This window comes from Rhododendron vialii, chromosome 4a (assembly GCF_030253575.1).
Source record: "Rhododendron vialii isolate Sample 1 chromosome 4a, ASM3025357v1".
NCBI lineage: Eukaryota > Viridiplantae > Streptophyta > Magnoliopsida > Ericales > Ericaceae > Rhododendron > Rhododendron vialii.
The window spans coordinates 31639958-31662810 of NC_080560.1; the positions used below are offsets into that span (position 1 = coordinate 31639958).

Sequence of the window (22853 nt, forward strand, 5' to 3'; positions counted from 1 at the left end):
GAAAGGAAATCCAACAATTAAAGATTAATTTTTTAACTATAGTATGCTCCGTCTTTCAAATATCCCTAATTAAGCCCCCATTACGTTCACCATTAATCAAACACTAATTAAAATATCCTTCCTTCCTCTCATATATCCCGCCCGCTGTATCTTTCCTAGCATCATGTACTCTAGATATCCAACAGCGTAGTAGTTCAACGATCTAGTAGATATTTATTAAACCAAGGGCTAGCAATCAAACATAGATAATATCCGTAGAGTTCACAACAAATATTAAATGAAATGCAATTAGTGTGCTGACTGCTATTATATATATATATATATATATATATATATATATATATATATATATGTACATATATATATATGTACATATAGATGTATGTGTGTATATATTTTTGAAAAAGTCTACAATACATGCCTCTTAAAATGGTGTACCATATGCACATATTTTATGGTTCATTCATAATATTTTAGTGTGTTAATTTCATAACTTTTGTTCTAGAATTCATAACCTTTCAGCAGTACGATTCGTAACATTTTCATTATGAATCATAATATTTTGGTGTATCTCGTAACCTTTATACGATTGGTAACTTTTTAGCAATACGATTCGTAATATTTTCTCTACAATTCATAACATTTTGGAGGGTGCATATGATACACACCCAAATAAGGGGTGTGTCTTGTAGTCTTTCCCTATATGTATATACAATATTAGAGTATTTTTGTAATTATATTGCGTTCAGTTTCAGTTCAGTTTGGTTAGATATCGGTTGGGTTATTGGAAAGTTTCAGTTGGGTTATCGGACACAAAACTTGCACATTTTAAGTCGGTTGGGCTTATTTTTTGAGCTCTCCTAGAAAGGCACTTTGGTCAATTCTAGGGTGCTCAGTTCCTTGGAATGTTCAATTAGGGTAAGGTTCACTTTGTTCTCTTTTGAATTCCACAGGTGTTTTGATCGTTAATATTGGGTGCGTCTTTGACAGTACGGATATGGCCTGATCTTTAAATTAAATCAATCATCGTTTATAGTGAAACCTATTTTTAGACTTTGTCCTTAGATGCATGCATAGGCGTAACCACATAAATCAGAGACGGAACCAAGTTGGGGCTTATGGGGCCGGGCCAAGGCCCTGCGATGTTTCGGATTTTTTTTAAAATTTAGATATTAATATTAGTTGTTGTTTTTATTTTTTAAGAACACCTACATATTGTATTTTGTATTGGATGTTATTTAGACATTTAAATGCTTTAAGAATGTGTTCATTTTGGATCCCAAACCCAATCTCGTCCTCTGTATTTTTCTATCTCTCTCCACTCATTATCAAAAAAACCTCTATCAAAACCTAAATCAAACAAACTATTAAATTCTTAAACCTTGAAATTTCAAAAATTTATTATTCATAGTTCGGCCCCGCATCTACGAAATCTTGATTATGTACTTGACATAAATCATTGCGTTAATGTGTGATTGCTTGTTGAATTGTTTTTCTTACCTCGTGCTTGTCGTAACACTATTGTAATTGTTATTTGTCCTTAATAATTAATTACCATATAACATAGGGAAACATTTTTTAGGAGTAATAAATTGCATCGTCTTTTGAATCTGTGAAGTGGACTAATGATAGTTTTACTGCCGAGCCAAAAAAAAAAAAAAATGATAGTTTTATTCATTCAATTTAGTATTTGTTGTCCTTGGTTGTAGTGCATCTGATCGTCTGGGCATTTGGTGTCTTTTGTCCTTAATTTTGCACTTTTTTCTCATTTGAGACTCCTAATTAGATGTTAAGCTGTTTAAAAGTGTCGTTGTTGCTTCAGGCCATGCCTAGGTTATGATGAAAGACATCGATTGCCTTGTGATTTAATCATTTTGTATTTGTTAGATGATTAATTTGGCTTTGTCCAAGTTCTTTATAATGATCTCCGTTGTGTAAGTGTCGTTGGACGTTTATCAATACAATCTTCTCATTTTCTCACTTCCGACAAAAAAGAAAAAGAAAAGAAAGAGAAGTGGACTAATGATAGTTTTACTCATTCAGTTTAGTAGATCCATAATCCAATTCCATAGTAACAACCCAATCATGTTTAAGGAAAGGAAATCCGTTCATCCGACAAATAATTAAAGTTGGTATTCCTTAATTAATCAGTTCAGTGCATAAAATTTTTAAAAACACATGTGCGACGTAAGCAAACCCAAATTAAATATCCTTACTCAACCTCATGCAGTCGGTGTTCTTATAACACTTATTCATCGGTACCATCTAACACCGATGGTACATGTCCTCTAGGTATTGAGAAAAGGGTATATCTCAACACGCGCGTTACAATTTGCACTCACGATTTTCGCTCCTATTTTTCCGTACGGAAACACTTTAATAGCAATATCAATACAAGTCTTACAATTAGTACTAGAAAGATCTCTGGTGCATTGAACAAATCCATAAAGGGTAGTCGAATTCCCGATCTCCAACGTCCCGGAAGCATACATTGTCGGGCTAGTATAAGCTACTCCCTCCAGATCAGTGAGTAACTCATTAACCTTTTCGTTGAAATAAACTGGGTTGCTTGCATTTATAGGATTCTCCAGGGCAGACCAATCCTGGTAATCGATTTGGCCCAAGAAATCGAGGTTCGAGTATTTCAACTGACAATAATCGTACCAGACGAATGCCGCTTTCTTGAATGGGCAAATGTTTTGAACCTGGACGATTGCACCGTCAACACAGGTTTGGCAATCTGTACTGTTGATGTCACCTCGGCAGAGAGCGAGGCCGGTGACTTGGGTCTGGTTCAGGCCTATCGAGGCAGAACCAAACCCAGTCAGCGGAGTTAGTGAGTCGAGATAACTCGTTAGGTTGTTCAAGTTCTGGTTGTAAGGGTCATTGGCACTGAAATTTCCGGAGCTTGATGAGCAGGAATAAAAAGTTGGGTTTGTTGCAAGAGTGAGTTGGAGGAGGAGAGAAAAACAGAGGAGAGGGAGAAGAGAGAAAAGCCTTGAGGAGGAAGACATGGTTGGTTTGGATGAGTTTGGTGATGAGAGAGGGATGGATACATTCCTAGGCACATTGTTGGGTTTTTATAGATGGAAAAATCCTAACGATCGGAAGCAACTTCAAATTAAGGGTGGCTGGCTGGTTCCTTTTTTTTTTTTTTTTCGTTCTTCTTCTTTTATATTTGAGTGGAAGTTGTCAAACTGACATAATAAGAGTGGACCGACCGGCGCTCGATCTGGTCCCAACAAAAATGTATTTTCCTTTACTTGTATTATTAAGTATGTAATTTTGGATACTATAGTACCAAGTAGTATCTCTTTCCGATGATAAGTTTTCTTGGTTTGTCCCCACGAATCAAAATCTTGGTTCCGACTGTGCTATTAGCTAGGGAAGTTGGAGGCACATTTCATCGACTTCTTCAGCATGGTGGGAAACTGGGAATAATTCCTTTTTGATAAGTTTAGTTACCTCAGTCAGGAAAATCAACACTACGCTCGCACAGGCCCTTCCGATGTATACATCCATATATCTAGAGAAAATAAAAGATACCATATATATTAGGCTGTGCCCGAACGTCTAGTCATGGTTGCAGTCGTCTTTAGTCTTGGTGATGTCGAATTGAGTATTTTTTGTTGTGAGAGATCAATCAGTGTTCTTAATAGCCGAAATGTCCATCACTGACCCTGCACATTAGTTTGAAATATGGATATTTAGGGTGGGTTCTTGTAAACTTAACTTATTTTTTTATTTTGTGTATTTTATTTGTCTTTTCTGAATTTTTGTTAGATTTAATATGCGTGCTGTTTTTCGGATTAATCATCCGTCTCGACGAAAGCATTCTAAAAAGTATAAAATTATGACCAACAGCAAAAAATAAAATCACTAAAAACAGAAAAAAGTAAAAAACTCTATCTTATTTGTTTAAAGTGTAATCTTATTTGAATTTTTTCAACATCCGTCCATATTTTTTATACTTTTCTTATTCGTTTCGTCAAGACTAACGATAAATCTAAAAAATTAGGACGAAAAACTTTTACAGGAACGCAGCATGTGATCAACGTTATCATGCGAAGAAATTTTATTCTATAAATATATATTTCTATTCATTGAATCATTGTGATCAACGTCGCTCCCCCATGATTAATTAGGACAATATGCGCCAATCCGTACGTGCGACCTCTCTCTCTCTCTCTCTCCTCATATAACATCGCTCAGCCGGCTGCCGGCACCCTATCAGCGGTTGGCGGGCCCTTCGTACCCCCTCTGGTATGTGTCCATTGTCTCTTTTTTAGCTACCTCTTAAAATGCAAATTTTCATTTTCTGATCGAATTTCGATGATTCGAACTGCTTAATATGTTCAGAACGTGATTTTAAGGGTACCCGTGATAAATTGGCCAAAAAAAGATCAGAAATGGCTTGATTTGAGCATTTTTTTATTGAACCGTTCAATAAAAAATTGTTCGAATGAAGTCATTCTAGGTCATTTTTTTTGTTGATTTCTGACAAATACCCTTAAAATCACGTTCTAATTATATTGAGCGGCTGGAATCATCGAAATTCGATCGAAAAATGAGAAAAATGTGTGTGTGTTCAAGTCAGGACGTCCGGATTTTATCATACTCTCAGCCGTTGGATTGTGTTTCCAATGATCCGGATCTGCAGATGCTTTCTTACCACCTCCGCGGTAAGAAAGCGTCCGCAGTTCCGAATCATTGGAAACACAATCCAATGACTGAGAGCAAAAGTCCAGACCTAAACAAAATCCGGATGTCTTGACTTGAACCGGACTATATATATATATATATATATATATATATATATATATATATATATATATATACGGGACGGTTCAAGGGACACTCAAAAAAACACCTAAAAAAACACCCAAAATCTTAAACTCATAGTTCCCGATCAAATTTTTATGATCCGAACCGTTCAATGTGTGCATAATGTGATTTTAAAACTGCCCGCGAGAAATTAACAAAAAATGATCGGGAAAGGCTTGATTTGAGCAGTTTTTATTTGAACCGTTCAATAAAAAACTGTTCGAAACTGTTCGGATCAAACCCTTCCCGGTCATTTTTTTTGCTGATTTCTCACGAGTACCCTTAAAATCACGTTCTGATCACATTGAGCAGCTCGGATCATCAAAATTTGATCGGGGAACTATGAGGTGTTTTTGTAGGTATTTTTTTGGGTGTCCCCGAAACCGCCCCGATATATATATATATATATATATATATATATATATTGTAACATCTGTTATCTCTTGCTCCTTTCTTTCTCTTTTTCAAAAAAATAATTTGGTTTTTTCTCTGTTGCTTGTACTAGTGTGTGTGGGCCCTACACATACGTGAGAGATTGTAGATGGTGTTGTTTATGTAGCAAAATAAGCTACTAAACTAATTTTTTATTTTTATTCAAAAAAAGAGAGGTTTCGATAGTAATTTTTTACTTTTTAGATTCCTCTCGTTATAAAAGCAATAATTCTCAAAAAATTGACTAAAAACTAATAAATGCAGAAAAAAATTCCATAAAGACAAAAAAAAGCCTAATTGCTTATTAAGCCGAACAAGCCTGGTTGAGGGATTCTTTGATACAGGAGATTTGTGGTCATGATTTTGCCGAATTTGATAGCAGCGTGGTAGTTCGCGAGGGTTCCGTTATTTGAGATTTTGTGTCACGAGGTTGATATGGTAGTTGTTAGTTTTCTGAAGCTATTTGCAAAAGGATGAGGGTTTTTTTTTTTTTTAGCCAATCGGTAGGAGAGTTCATTACATTATGTATAAAGTACAAAATACAAATCGCAGGACACTACATCCATTGTGTGAGAGTCCACGAGATAATTAAGCTCAATAACTGAACCAACAAAATAAATAAGTCCATCAAAGAGACCACAATCACTATAAGTCCAACTCAACTGCAAGCCCCATTAATGAATGTAACAATCCACCCTAGCTGACCTGCTAATCATTCGCCTAAACACGTGGCTTAAAAGGTTAACCTCAAGTTATACAGTACCTGATCGTAGTCACTTATACTCTGTTTCAATTTCTAATTTCTAGCCGATGTGAGATTATGTTGCCCCATAATGGGCTCTCACAATCTCTCCACCTTATGATACAAGGTCCTCGTTACATTGGCCCAACAACCTTCCCCTGGTGGCCATGGTGTGACACTTAGCTCTGTACAACACAATTAGTGTGCTCGTATCAGATTCTAGAAGTAGCCCCCATGCACTATGTAGGCCAAGGTTGTGCTCTGATACTAACTGTAACGACCCCTCCTAATTGACTTACTAACCATTCGCCTAAACACGTGGTTCAAAAAATTAACCTCAAATTATACAGTAACTGATCGGAATCACTTATATTCTATTTCAATTTCTGATTTCTAGCCGATGTGGGACTATGTTGCCCCGTAATGGGCTCTCACAGCAAATTACTACAGAATACTGTAGTATAGTTAGTCTAAAATCATGAAAATCATATATAACCCACTTTACCAAGTTTTCCAAAAATTGATACCTCGTTCTAGTTTTCAAAATAAGTACTAAAAAAATAAGTATATATTTTCAAGCTTAAAAATAATGAGTTTACCGAAATCAAAAAATATGCAATATGGATCTTGTTTGATAAATTTCTTAAACGATGTAAAAAATTGAAAAATTATTTTCGTACATTTATAGTTTTTAAGTTTGAATATTAAAATAAATACTTATTTTTTAAGAAAAGAAAGTGGAACGAGCAAATTCAAAAAAGAAGCCAATAGTCAATGATTAGAGAAATTCAACACATCTGGTCGTCAGAAAGATAAGTGCAGATGTTAGAATTCAGTTATGGATCCAAAAATTTGACTTAGGAGGGGCACTAACCTCATCATAATTCCTAAGTTCACATTTTCCAACAATCAAACACAATAAGACAATGCTAAAGTTCCTCCTAAAGTACAAAAACTTATGTCTTATACTTTGATAAAGTTTCTAAAAATAGGTATAACAAGTAAATACCTATCCAAGACGTTTCCACGAATATTATTACAATTACTTCTAATTTCCATGCCAACGGACTTGTTCCTCGATGACACTTCCTCATCTTTTTTATATGGAATGTGAGAATTCGATTCCCGCTAAAAGCGCGAATATTTGGTATGGTAGTTGATGCCTTTTGGACTTGTCTCACTCCGCATACCACTTAGCGGTACCCATTTTACATGAAAGCGACCTGTGATCAATGTTGTAATCTTGCGAAGAAATTTTGTTCTATAAATATATTGTGATCAACGTCGCTCCCCAATGATTAATTAGGATCAATATGCGCCAATCCGTAAGTGTGACCTCTCTCTCTCTCTCTCTCTCTCTCTCTCTCTCTCTCATATAATATCGCTCTCGATTTAGCCGGCTGCTGTCACCCTATTAGCCGGCCGTCGTCTCCTTTTGATTCCTTTAATTTTACTGGAGTAATATATACAGTATATATTTTTGGTGACATCTGTTATCTCTTGCTCCTTTCATTCCCTTTATCAAAATTTTTTTTGGGTTTTTTCTCTATAGCTTTTATTAGTGTGTGTGGGCCTTACACGTACGTGAGGGATTGTGGATGGTGTTGTGTATGTAGCAAAATAAGCCAATAAGTAAATTTTTTTGTCTTTTTTCAAAAAAATAGGTTTCGATCGTAATTTTTTTACTTTTTATATTCCTCTTGTCATAACGAAGCAATAATCCTTAAAAATTGACTAAAAACTATTAGATGCGGAAAAAAATTGAATAAAGATAAAAAATAATTCAAATGGCTTATTAAGCCGAACAAGCCTGGTTGAGGGATTCTTTGGTATTTTGTGGTTGTGATTTTGCCGAATTTGACGGCAGCATGGCAGTTCGCGAGGGTGTTCCGTTATTTGAGATTTTGTGTCGCGAGGTTGATGTGGTAGTTGTAGATTCTGTGAAGATTTGAAAAAGTTGAGTTTTTTTTTGGGAAAATGACGGCACATGACATATTTTGATAATTAATATCCGTGAAAGACATGCTGAAAATATTTGTTAATGCTGAAAATGTCTTTGGCGGTTATTAATTATCAAAACATATCATTGACCGTCATATTTCCTTTTTTTTTCCCAATCGGTAAGAGAGCTCATTACATCATGTATGAATTACAAAATACAAATCGTGGGACACTACATCCATTGTGTGAGAGTCCATGAGATAACAAAACCCAACAACTGAACCAACAGAATAAATAAATCCATCAAAGGGACCACAATTACTATAAACCCAACTCAACTACAAGCCCCATTAAGGGGAGAAATAACTCCAAAGAATACAAAGGAAAGAACATCCACACGCAGGTGCGAAGACTCCTGACCTCCTTGTGAGATATAAAAGTCTTGGCCAGCTGAACTAACCCCATATGTTCAAAAAGTTGAGTTTAGAACTTGTAAAAGAACGAACTCTTTCATTAGTTTCATGTTCTTTTGGTATGAAGCTTGTATGTAAACTACAAGTCAGTGCTATGAATAATACGAATTATTACAGAGTACTGTAGTATAGTTAGTCTAAAATCATGAAAACCATATAACCCACTTTGCCAAGTTTTTCAAAAATTGATATCCTGTTTTTCAAAATAAGTACTTAAAAAATAAGTACCTATTTTCAAGCTTAAAAATAATGAGTTTACTGAAATCAAAAAATATGTAATATGAATCTTATTTAATAAATCTATTGAACGATGTAAAAAAAATTAAAAAATTATTTTCGTACATATATTATTTTTAAGTTTAAAAATTAAAATAAGTATTTATTTTTTAAGAAGAGAAAGTGGAACGAGCAAATTCAAAAAAGAAGCCAAGAGTCAATGGTTAGAGGAATTCAACACATCTGATCACCAGAAAGATAAGTGTGGCTGTTAGAATTAAGTGGCGAATCGAGAAATTTGACTTGGGAAGGACACCAACTCATCATAATTCCTAAGTTCACATTTTCCAACAATCAAACACAATAAGACAATGCTAAACTTCCTCCTAAAGTACGAAAACTTATGCCTTATACTTTAAAAATAGGTATAACATTAATTAAATACTTATCCAAGACGTTTCCACGAATATTATTACAATAAAATCTAATTTCCATGCCAACGAACTTGTTCTCCGATGACAGTTCCTCACCTTTTCTACATGGAAGGTGAGAGTTCGATTCTCGCTAGAAGCGCGAGTATTTATTTGGTATGGTAGTTGATGCCCTTTGGGCTTGTCTCACTCCGCATACCACTTAAAGGTACCCATTTCCCATTCCTCTTAAAAGTAGACTAGACATCTATCGAGTGACAAATAAATAAATAAATAAATAATCTAGTTTCCATATCTGAACAATTCCCTTGTCAGCATATCTATTTAGGTAGTGATTACGTTCGTGTTGTGAGGCAAGCAATTTACTTTTTTTTATTTTATTCCATCCCATTACAATTAATCAAGAAATCAATGACTAAATCATGAAGTGAATATCTGAAAATTTTGGGAATGGACGTTTGGATGCATATCTATTGAGGTAGTGATTTCATTCGTGTTGTGAGGCAAGCAATTTACCATTTTTATTCCATCCCATTATGATTAAATTAATAAAGAAATCAGTGACTAAATCATGAAGTACTGACTATCGGAAAATTTTAGGGACCGTGTTTGGATGATTTTTAAGACTTCACAATATTTGTATCTAGCATAGAATGCCAGTAATGGTAATATTCCTACTGATTTAAACGTCTTATAGAATAAAAACAATTAAAATGATAATTATCTTCATTTCAGATTTTCGAATAGACCCTGAAGTCATGGAATTAGATTTTTAAAATTTTGCATTATGCATAGTACAAATTTGTGTATAATAGTGTATTCTAGGTTTATCAATGTTCTGATATACTATAACTACTCTAAATTCATATAACCACTTTGCCAAACTTTCTGAAAATTGATAAGTTTATATGATCAAATTCAAAAGAGAACCTAGTAGTCAATGATTAAAGGAATTCAACACCTTTGGTCGTCAAAAAGATAAGTGTGGATGTCAGGCGGATCAAGGAGTTTGACAGGGTCGTTTGGCCTAATTATAAGCCGAATGGCTTTTTTTTCTTATTAAAAAAAATTCCCATTTGTTAGTTTTTCGTTATTTTTTGTGGATTATTGCTTTGTTATAATGAGAGGAACCTAAAAAGTAAAAAATTACAATCGAAATTCAATATTTTTTAATAAAGACTAAAAAATTGATTTATTGGCTTATTTTTGTCTTTATTCAAAAAATTTAGGTTTTGATTGTAATTTTTTAATTTTTAGATTTCTCTCATCATGACAAAGCAATAATCCACAAAAAAATTGATGAAAAATTAACAAATGCAAAAAAAATTTAAATAAGGACAAAAAAAAAAAACACATTTAACTTATTAGGCCAAACAACCTAAGACGAACACCCACTCATCATAATTCACAAGTTCACATTTTTCCAACAATTAAACACAATAAGAAAATATTGAACTTAACCGTTCATCCCTAAGTAGCGAAACTTATGACTTATGTTGTGATAAAGTTTTTAAAACTAAGTATAAAAATTAAAGATTTATCCCAGACATTTTCCGCGAATATTGTTACAATTAACTTCTAATTTCCATATATATATATATATATCCGAAAAATATCTTAATTGAGAAATTAAACAATCAAATGCCTACCAATTAAAGAAATCCTAATTGCCGCATTATTGGCTTATAAATTAACAAGTTGAGGGGGTCACGTGCCCACCCTAACACCAACGTGCATCTGCCCCAATCCGCAGCGTATCTATTCGGGTAGTGATTACATTCGTATTGTGAGGCAAGCGATTTACTTTTTTTATTCCATCCCATTAAAATTAATCAAAAAATCAATGTATTGAATCATGATCAGGTGAAAATCTAAAAATTATAAGAATTGACGTGTTTGGATGCTTTTGAAGGCTTTACTATATTTATCTAGTAGTATAGAATGAGAGTAATGCTTGTCTTATGGTATTAGTAGAAACCAAACAGGGCTAACTCGGTTGGTGAGGATTCTTGCATGTCGTTAGGAGGTCAGAAGTTTGAGTCTCTCCCACCTGCATGTGGGTGTTCTTGCCTATCCTATAACGGGCTTATTTCTTGTGTTAATTGAGTTGTTAGGTTTGGTTATCTCGTGAAACTCTTACAATTGATGTAGTATACCGGGTTTGTACTATGTATTTTATATCTGATGTAAAATGATCTCTTCTATCGATTGACAAAAAAAATATGTCTTATAGAAGGAAAAATTAAAAAGATATGTATCTTCATTTCAGATTTTTAAATAGACCCTCAAGTCATGAGATCAGATTTTCAAGTGTCTGTGCAATGCACAATACAAATTCCTATAACGAATCTAAAATCATGAAATTTTTATAACCACTCACCAAATTTTCTAAAAATTGGTAAGTTTATAGGATCAAATTCAAAAAAGAACCCAATAGTCGATGATTAAAGGAATTCAACATCTTTTGTCGTCAGAAAGATAAGGGTGGATGTCAGCTTGCAGTGACCGGATCTAAGAATTTGACTTACAATGGACACCAACTGATCATAATTCATAAGTTCGCATTTTATCAACAATTAAACACAATAAGACAATATTGAATTTTGCATACACTCTAATTTGGCTTGGCAAATGTTTAAGGGGAAATTGGCATTCAGTGGAATAAGGGGCAAATAAGTCCCGATCCATGGACTAGTTTTTAGGAATTGCCAAGTCATGGAAAGGAGAAAATTATTTCCCAATGCATGGTCTGGAAAACATATATGGACAAAAATACCCCTCTCCCTACACTACGTCGTTGGAATCCCTTCTTCCCAAAACACTTAGCTCTCCCACCCCCAAATCACATCCAAACCCTAGCTCCGAAACTCTCTCTCGTTGTTGCTCTCTGTAACCCATCCTGCTGCTCCTCTCTATCCATATCGTTGCCCCTCTCTCGTCCTCTCTCTCTTGCCAACTGACGACCAGCAATTTCCCCATCTCTCTTCGTCGATCTTCCTCGACATTGTCATTGGGCTTGAATCTCCAGACACAATTGTTTCCTTTAGCCGTTGACCTCAGGCGACCTTGGAACTCGGTGACCATCTTTTTTCTTTTCCGACCACCGGAGACCTCTATCAGGTTTCGAAATTGACTGGGTTTGAACTTCCAGCACTGATTTGCTTCCGAAATCCCCAGGGTTGGAGATCTTTTCTATCGTTTCTTACCCTTTGTAACAAGTATTTTGTTTATGATAGATTATTTGTTTATGGATGTATAGAACTTTGATATTTAGTTTCCCATCTCTTTTCCGTATGCCATTTATGGTGCATGTGTGCTTTGGTTATTTACTTTAAAGCATTTTGCTGTTATATGTATTTGGGAATAAATGATAGAACCCTTATTGAGACGGGTGAGCAAGGTCTATGAAATACGGTTGGATTGGGATTCCAGGTTTATATTCTTTACTGTGTTCTCGTTTTGGCACTCAGTGATGTGGGCCACATTAAAACCATCAGACTCAGATTTTTCTCTATTAGGAACAGTAATTTGCATAATATCAGAGATGCTGAACGAATTGTTGCCCCTTCCACCAACGAGATCTCTCCATGCAAACTTCCTAGATCCTGAATTTGTATTTGTTGTTGGATACCTGATTCTAATTCTATGGGTTGAGCCGTTTGATGTAAAAGGGTTTCAGAACTGTTGAAGGCGACAAATACAAGATTGGTTGATTATATCCCAAACTAGATTTAGGGATTAATTTAAATGTGCCACTTAATGTACCAAATCTCCTTTTACTATGTTCTCCGCATTTCAATTAAAATGATCTCCGAAAAGAAGTCACTTACAATCATAGCTTTTTGTTTGTCTCCACACTGAAAGCACTAAAAAGACAAGGACCATTGACGGACACTATGTTGTGCATATTTTTATCCATAACCTCTATTTTGTTAGCCTTATTCGATAATATGTCACACAGCATTCAGCCAAATGGTTTGACCAATCCAAAACTTGCGGCAAAGACATTTGAAAAAATCCTTATTTATCTTATGACTTAGGGTTAAGGGTAACCAGAAGACCTCACCCATTTAATCCAATATAATTAATACATGGAAAGGTTTGAAAACTTAATTTTCTACTGTTTCTTGCCGTCTGTAACAGGTATTTTTCTATGATGATTAGTTGTTTTGGTTTTTCTGGGTTACAGGGTTAGTATGTCGTGCAGAGGTTTGTTCTGACAAATTTTCTGGATTTGTATCTGTTTGATTTCGCTGTGGGGATTGATATAGGGGACCCATTGATATATAGAACATAGAACTTTGATTTTCAGTTTCCCATCTCTTTTCTGTATGCCATTCGTCGTGCATGTGTTTGTTAGGATTTTGTGGTAATTTTTTTTTTATGTTTGTGTATTATGTGTTGAGACCAGTGGCACTAAAATACAATTAGTCACATGATTAGGAACAAGAACACATATTTTGCCGTGGGTATATTGGTATTAGATAGGGCCATGAATACAATTTTGGGATGGCAAAAACAGTTAGGAGTTAATGCATGTAATTAATGTACTTTTATTTTTTATAGAAAAAGGAGTCATATGATTAAACATCCCAAATAGAGAATAAAATCCTTGGTTTACCCAACAGAAAGCAACTGTGTTCAACTAAGACAATCCAAACAGAAACACATGGCTCCAAAGAAACTTACGAAGATCACCGATCTAGCACTGAACTTGATCAGGCAAGCAGCATAATCAATCCATTCTCTCAATGTGTCAATCCTTCTAGCAATTAATACTTGATTACTATCGGTTTCCTCATTCACTAGGCGGCTATGATAGGTTTGATATGTTCCGAACTCTTTTTTTGGCTTAAGTTCTTGTTGGATAGCATGGATAGTATTTTTTTTAGGTCATTATTAGGTATATTAGGATTTATGAAAATGTTTGCAACAATTTGGGTTTCCAATTAGGCATTGCAGTCAAATATCCTCGTGGCCTCTTATTTCCATAGAGTTAACATCTGATTTTTTTGGGGAAATTGCATATCAGTGGAGAAAGGGGTAAATAATGCCCAAGTCATGGAGTAATTTTTAGGAATTCAAAAGTCATGTGAAGGAGACAAATATTTCCCAATACATGGAAACCAAAACAGAATTGGACAAAAGTACCCCTTCTCCTACACACGACGTCGTTCCCCTTTTTTCTCCCACCTAAAACTCGTGAAACCCTCCCAGGCTCCCACCCAAATCACTCTGAAACCCTAGCGCCTCTCTCTCTCAGTGTGTTGCTCTCTCTTTCAGTGTGTTGCTCCCTCTCTCCTCTTCTCCAACAACCAGAGAAACCCCTCTCTCTCTCTCTCTCTCTCTCTCTCTCTCTCTCTCTCTCTCTCTCTCTCTCTCTCTCTCTCTCTATGTGTGTTGCTCTCTCCCTCCATCTCGTTGCTCTGTTGATTCCTCCTCTCTTTGTTGCCAACTAACGACGACGATAGAGCAGCTCTCTTCCTCGATCGATATTCAGTGGGTGTGTGGCAGCACTTCCTCGACTTCCATTCTTGTACAAGTTTGGGTATTTGTTCAATTTCTCCTTTGTTACGTTGAACTTTTGAAGCATTTTGGGTATGGCTTTTTTGGGTATGGCCTTGATCCTTTCTTGGGTAAAAGGATACGCATCAACTCCATAATCCCGAATGAACTCAACACCATCCTCTATCATAACCTTCCCATTCTCATCAAGGATTACAAGGTACGGTATTCCCATCACCTTGAACAACTCATCCAACTGATCGCGCGTGTTTGAATCACAAAATGGGATGGCAAGCCAGGGCATCTTGGACAAATAACCCTTAAATGCCTCTTCTTCTTGATCTGCTGAGACAAACACAATCTCAAAATCACCCTTGGCGGATAGTTCATTGTAAACCTCCACCAGATTTGGGGTGAACTGTTGACATGGACCACACCATGATGCTGAAAAATACAACCCGACCTTTTTACCCTTCAAATTGTCAACTTTCACCTGTTATGTTCAGAATTAACATATTACTTGCGCCTGTAACACCACCAGAAAATGTACATATCACTCCCATTTAAAACATTGCCAATTTGATCATAAGTACCCTGATATACTTGTTTTAAGCAATATAACTTTCTGCTGCTACATGTATATTCAACTATTTCAGATATCTCAACATGGAAAGTTACAAAGGAAAATGAAATTTCAGGCACATCAAGCATGCATGTTACACTGTCGAACAACTACTGCACATCTAAGAAGATTTCTCCACGGAGTCCTTTATTTCCAACTTCGAGATCAACAAAACTCCATGCATCTCATGTCACTAATAATTACTAATTAGGGCAAGGTTTATGTACCCACACATGTCCCCAAGGGTCCTTTGAGGCTTGCTTCAACAGTAGTTTTGGAGTAGTCTAGGTTCCTTTAGGCACTTGAATAGGGGAATTCAATGGTGCAGTCACAATGCCGCAAGAGTAAGAGTCATCGAATCCGATAGACACTGGCTTCGACTGCCAGCACATTTTTTACCTTGTATCTAAATATACCTTCAGATTTCACTTACATACATACCACTTTTGAATTAACATTTGACACGGTGGGTAACCTTCTTCGCTGTTCTTTTATGTTGAAGCAAATGTTGGTCAAGCAATAGTGTTTAGTTGTGTTAGACACAAACACAGGTACATGCATCAGTTTTAAGCAAAATGAACAATCACACTTGGGCACTATTGCAGAGAATGAGGCCATGCTATATTTGGTTCCATTCCCGTTTCCCCATATCATCAAATACATTGCAGGCTGAATGTTCATACTATTGTTCACACCACAACAACAACAGATTGTTGAATACACCAATCTCTGCAATAAAGTTACCTAATTTCCCTTTCACCCAAAATTCCAATTAAACACCCACAGTTAGCGGTTGTTTGATAACCAATTTCAGCACTTAAAAACCGAATAAGTTAAGTAAAAATGAAATAAGTTGGTTTGATAACAAAAACAAAGAGTTGCTGAATACGTTAAGAGCACGGAAGGATGAAGCACAAATTTTCTCTTTTGAACAAAAACAATGCAAATTTGTCTCTTTTCATCAGCACCTGCACCACCATTCCCCTCGCCAGCTTCAGTTTCTCTTTTGAACTTGCCCTGCAGTCTTCCTTGCACCTCTATTCCTCTTCACCTGCACCACAAATGCAAATTTTCAACCATGTTGAATACGTCATCAAAACTAATTAAAATAACTTTAACTTCATATAAATTTTCAAACAAAAAATTAATAACTCACTGGTAGTTTGAGCCTTGTAGCTAGTACAATGCTTACACCACTCTGACTTGTTGCACCATTCTGCCTTGTTACTCCACTGTGCATGCATAGTATTTTAATTACTTACCACTATGCATGGATTGTATAAATTAAAAAAATTACAAAAACCTCACAGTACTTGCATATGACTTACCATTTGGGATGTTGAACCCTGCTGTGTTGCTACATTTCGAGCCTGCTCAGTTGGAGCATTTGGACCTGCTGGTGTTGCTGCATTTGAACCTTCTTCTGTTGTTGCTGCAGTTGGATCCCCCTTGCAACTTCTTCTGTTGTGTCCTACCTGACCACATTTGCCACAAGTCATCTTAACTCCCTTCCTTCCAACCCTAATTGGATCCAATGGCTCCTGTTCTTCTGGTTCCCTCCTCCTAGCCTTTTTAGGCCTGCCAGCCCTTTTCTTAACATCTGGTGGAAGTATGATAGGATGATCAGTTGTTGGCCACATTTCCCTGCCATTAATTGGTCCCAATCCATTTCCATAACAACTCAGGTAGGTGGTCACCTTATAACAGTCATGCACATAGTCCATGGGATCCATGTGTAGATGGTTATACCCACATACAGCATGTACACAAGGAATTGCACTTAACTCCCATTTCCTACACCCACAGGTTTTATTCTCCAAGTTTACCTTGTACTGCTCATAAGGTCCAACAATTTCAAAATTCCCATTGCCACAGTACCTAGAAATCCATCCCTTTTCACCCCTCAAAAGGTCAAGCCTCTTCTTAATCTTGGGACAAATTGGATCCATGCACCTCTTCATAGCTTCAAGCCTCTTCTGAGTTGTTTGAATTAGAATGATTCTTATTCTCTCTAACATTGTAATGATTGGCTTGCTTGAATTAGAATGATTCTTATTCTCTCTAACATTGTAATGATTGGCTTGTCCCTAGCAGATAGGATGACAGCATTGAAACTCTCACATAAGTTATTCAATAGGATGTCACATTTAGGGAAATTGTCAAAATGTGATCTGCTCCAATTCACTACTGGCCTCTCAATCAACCAGGCTAATGCCTTGGGATCTGCCATCTTCATCTCTTCCATGGCTTTGGTGAATGCTGCAACAGTGGAAGCTCTAGTTGCCTTCCAAAGTATTTCCTTTAAATGCAACCCCTTGAAGTCACCCTTGAAATTGTTGTAAAGATGTCTTACACAAAACCTATGGCTAGCATTAGGAAAGACCTGACCCACTGCATCAATTAACCCCTTCTGTATGTCTGTCATAAAGGTGTACCTATATGAATTTTGGACATTGAGATCATCACTCAATAACTCTACAAACCAGAGCCAAGTCTTATTTTTTTCATTTTCAACAACAGCATAATCAGTCTCACAGAAGTCCTCATCATCTTCAGATGATGAGGATGAATCAGGGTCATACTCATCTGTGTCTGTGTCTTCCTCATCTTGCACTACACCCTTACCCTTTGCAGTAGGATTTGGTTTTACAGAGACTCTAGGTTTCACAAAGGGTTTGGGTTTCATAATGGGCTTGGGAATGGGCTTAGAATTCTGAATTGGCTTGGGAATGGGCTTAGGAATAGAGTTGGGATTCAGAATTGACTTGGGAAAGGGTTTGGGATTCACAATTGACTTAGGAATGGGGTTGGGATTCAGCATTGGCTTGTGAATGGGCTTGATAATGGGCTTGGTAATTGGCTTACTCTTTGGACTGGGCTTAGTCTTAGCACCACCACTGCCACTACCCTGAGTAGGTATAACATCTTCCAAGTTCCATCTTATGTAAACGTGGACCACTCCATTACAATCTACTAATTTGGGTAGCTGCATTACTTCTAGATCTGAAGTAAGTAGAATATTCTCACCATTAACCCTAACATAGTAGTCATTAGAGTAATGTTGCCCCATTTCAGTAGCCATAGTAGTCAACTCAATGATTGAAATCTCATCCTCATGACAATAATCAATGAATCTATAACTTTCGTCCTTGTCTGGGTAAGAGTTCTCCACCTACACAACTTCAATTCTTTCTCACGTACTTACTATTATTTGTGCCAGTGCTTTATGGGTGTTTTTGCCACATTTTTCAATTTTATCGAGAACATCCAACAACCAGAGGAATCAACCATTACTCCTTGCGGGGGGTGGGGGTGGGAATAGCGCATAGGTCGAGAACATCCAACGACCAGAGGAATCAACCATTACTCCTTGTTGGATTAACAAATTTTGCTCATACATCAATCAATACTGGAGTGAGGGTAAACCAAATTTGTTTTCAGCTTCTCAGAGGAATCAATTATTAGGTCCTAATTTGAAAAGTTAGCCTACTTATTTTTTGTCTTTCTTTTAAATTTTTTTTGCATTTGTTTATCTAGGTTTGAACTTCCGAAATCCCCTTGCTTCCGAAACGACATGTTTTATTGATTGATTGATTCAAAACCTAAATCTGCGTGAGCTCGTAATTTTACTGCTCATTTGGTTGCCTTATGTGCTAAATTGGGAATATGATTGTTGTTTAGGTACTTCAATTGGCTTCTGTCATGGTTATGTATGAGACTATATGAGACCCTTTCAATTAGTTGACCAAAACAACTTCTAAATTATTGGACTATGAATGTTGTTTAGGGCTTGAACCTTTTTTACTTAGTCATTACCAATGTTGCATGACTCATCAAAATGTATGAACTATGCAGTTTGAACACTCTACACTCCGTTTGGAATGCAGGCTTTGGAGGAGTATTGAAGGGTTAGAGGTGAAAAAATAGTTGCGTGTTTGGGTTGATTTTTAGGAGGGGTAGGGAGGGAGGGGTATGGAGGAGTTGTGAGGAGGTAAAAAAATTGTAACCATTTCTTTGTCCCATTTCTTCCCCTCCACTTGGGAGGAAATGGAAGAAATGGAGCGGAAGTAAGGTGCTTCTTCAAAATATGTTTACTATTCTTGGTTACTGGTTAACTATGTATCAAACTTTTATACATAGTTAAGCAGAAATGGCCTGTGATACCTTCTATACACAAAATCCTAAGAGAATTGATGAATTATATTCAGATATATGAATACTTTGTAGAGTTCCCTTGTCTTTGAGTGTTGAGATGAAAATAAGATGAATCTTGATGCGCTTGAACACAAACTTGTACCGAAGACTCACACATTAGTTCATGTAAAATATTGGTTGTTACTTAGCTTGGTGCTCATTTATTGGAAGTGATATTGCGTACTTCTAAATCATTGAGATGCATTGATCCATTAAGATATGACCATCATTGGACAATGAAACTTAATTGTTTTAAACTGTGACCTTTATTTTTTTTGAAAGGAAACTGTGACCTTGATATGTTGTCTTCAAGCAGCATTTATTTCAAATAGATAGGTGAAGTAGAGTGGTTAAAGAGGACCAAGTTTGTCTTTGCTCCCTAGTTCATGAAGAAACCATCAAGTGCAAATGCATACGAGACAAATGACAGTGGTGGTTTGAGTGGACGCTATATTTTTGTTGAGGAAACAAAGAACTGAGAGGAGAAACGGTTTTATGAATAAGGAAACAGGTTTATGGCTCTTGTTTTTAACATAAATTCGTTTCAGGTAACCATTTAGATCCTTGGAAGTAATGAATTGTTTTGTAGCTTCTATAGGTGTTACTAGCATAATGGTAATTATCCTTGAGCATCCTATATGAGTCTAGGATGTATAGAATTTGTTTGAGCTTACTATGGACATTCTTATACTCATAGATCAACATCGAATGTATTTAAAACAACCTTTTTTTGTTAAGTAACCTAATTAAAGCAAGAAAGAGATGGGGTATATACATCACACTATAGTATGTCCTACTACACTAGAAACCTCAAGAGCTATTGCTTAACATCAATTATAACTTTGTAAATGAAGATTACTTGGGATAACTCTCCTTTCTATTAGGAGCTCAGCAACTCATTTCACATGGGATTTCGTGACAAGATAGGAGATCGCCCAGACAGTGAAATTATCAAAGCGTCTTTCATAGAACTTGTATTAGGGTACTTTGCATTCCTAGAGACGACTGGTTCCAATATTTATTTTCTTCTGGACGATGTTATTGATCATATTTTTGTAAATATTTCTTGTTCCCAGTTTGTATTGATGGGAGTGTTTAGGCCTTTTGTAGGGGGCATGTCCCTAGTTCTTACTGCTATTTGTTGTGTGGATGCTACTGCTGTCTCTGTTATGGCGGCTGCTGCTGGTACACTGCTGGTGCAATCAGCTGCAAAATGTTGTTCTGCTGTTCTGTATTTTCTGTTTTGGCAGCTCCAATCTCCTATTTGCTACAACCTGTTTTGCTATCATGCTAATGATATTTTCTGCTGCTGTTTCTGATCATTTACCTCAGTCGATGCTGATGTTTGCAAATCAAAGTAGTTGATGCCGATGTTCGAAATTGCATTGCATTGTCTTCTTCCATTAACAATGCAATGCAATTTGGCTAAGTCTGAAATAGTTTTGACTGGCCTTAGGAAACTAAGATGATCTGAAACATATTTTCAAGATTTATACTTCACAGGTTGCTTATTATGGTTTTATGTGTAAATTTCTTCGTTTCATGTGCAGTTATCTCTACGATGGTACGTTCAAAGGCCAAAGCTAGGAAATCAGTAGTACCACCTATGAAAGTGCAGGTGAAGATGGGTGCAATAGTTCACGAGGGAAGTAGTTCACACCAGAAGCAACAGAAACCTAGTTCTTTCACTGTTTATGTGTGAGTTTTAATAGATGATATTTCATGTCTTTTGTTATCCCGCTTACGTATTGACCACTGAATCCTTGGTTAAATGCAGGAAGGATTTTACTCGAGGTGTAAAGACAATATTTCAAGAAGACAATATAATAAAACAAACAGAGGTTAGGATTGAGGGATGGAAAGAAATTGTATTTTTTTTATCAGTACCATTTTTTAATCTCGTCTATGATATTCATTTCCTATGTAGGTGATGGCAGCCATGTCGGAATGGTGGCATGAGGGATACTTGCGAAAGAACTACGACAAAACCTATTCTGGATCAAGCAGTGAGGAAGAGAATGATGAGGTCGATGTGAATGATGAGGAATCGAGTGAACAAGAGGGCGACAATTGTCCGCCCCGTCCAAAGAAGAAGAAGAAGAAGAGTACAGGGGAGAGTAAAAAGAAGAAAAAAGTGCCGGTATGTCAATAACTAACGATGCTTTGTACTGTGCTTAGGAGTTGAAATGCTTAATCATGGGATTTCACCTTTATGCGCATTTATGTCCATATATAGGTAGTTATGCCTTTGAATATGTATCCTTTTTCATTGTGGTCCTATCCAATTTGAGTTGACCCCACTTTAACACAACTACTTAATTCATTACCACAAATCGCTTTTTGATTGTTTTAACATGTACATGTTTCATACTAACAAAATTACCACCCAATACCTGCTATGTGTGCTACCTTTGTGATAATGAAATTACTACCATGCTAATATAATTTTTCGTTTGTTTATACATACAGCTTATTATAAAGACAAGGTGTTCCCCTAGGAAATTTGTTTCCTTGATTGGTGAATTGACTCAAGACCAACGTGATGCAATCAAAGCATGTAATCCATTCCATTCATTACTTCATGTGAAGTGTGGCCATCTACATAGAGTCTTTGCTATGCATTTGGTCCAATGTTTCAATCCAGAAACTTGTAGCATCGAATTTAGGAGGGGCCTAATTGTTCATATTACTAAAGAAGATGTTGCAAGAGTTTTAGGGATGCCAATATGGGACACACCTGTGCCTACGGAATGCCTTGAATTGCACAGAACAAAAATTGAAGAGGACTTTAAGGGAGGTTTTAAGGGGATTGAAATCGTGAAATTGGAAAATGTGATTAGGGAAGGGGATACTGATGGGAAGTTTCATAGGGCTTACATGCTATTTACATTAGGATGCTTGTTGTGCCCCACCACGAAGGAAATTGCGGGGAATAGATTGTTCCCTGGGGTGATTGCCGACGACCTTGAAACCTTAAAGACGTATAAGTGGCCGGCCTTTGTGTTGGATTGGTTGGTGAACGAGATTTGAAATTATAAGGTTCGGGTAACCGAAGGTCGTGGACGGAAGGCAGAAGGAGTTGGTGGTAGTCTGTTCCTTTTGATGGTATGTTTACTTAATCTTTTGTAGCATTCTATTTAACACTTTCAATAACAATATTATGGTTTATGTAGGAAGTTAAAAATTATGACTGATTTGTTTTGCAGGTCATATGTTTTGACTTACATCCGTTGGATGTTGAAATTGGGAAGGAACCTGAGCCTCCTATTGGCTTATGGACAAAGGAATTGATCGATATTTGAATTTCCAAAGAGGCGGAGGACAAGCCAAAAGAGGATTATTTTTTTTCTCAGTTCCCTCCCCATAATTTGAAAAATCAGGTGATGGTATTGGCTTAGTTTCAATATTTCATATATTCATGGTTCTTTTACATTGCCTCAATTAGTTTTCACATATGCTCATATTTTGGTTTA

At 36.3% G+C, this 22853-nt stretch overlaps 1 protein-coding gene across 1 annotated transcript; it reads right to left on the reverse strand.

Moving 5' to 3' along the window:
• Nucleotides 1–2288: 2288 nt before the first annotated feature.
• On the reverse strand, nt 2289–3014 carry LOC131323907 (cysteine-rich repeat secretory protein 38-like). The gene has a single exon (XM_058355743.1). The coding sequence runs from the start codon at nt 3012–3014 to the stop codon at nt 2289–2291; it is 726 nt and encodes a 241-aa protein (XP_058211726.1).
• Between the last annotated feature and the right edge of the window lie 19839 nt (nt 3015–22853).

Bases quoted from the DNA above. Each gene is read 5' to 3' on its own strand.
- LOC131323907 (XM_058355743.1), bottom strand. From the start codon at position 3,014: ATGTCTTCCTCCTCAAGGCTTTTCTCTCTTCTCCCTCTCCTCTGTTTT.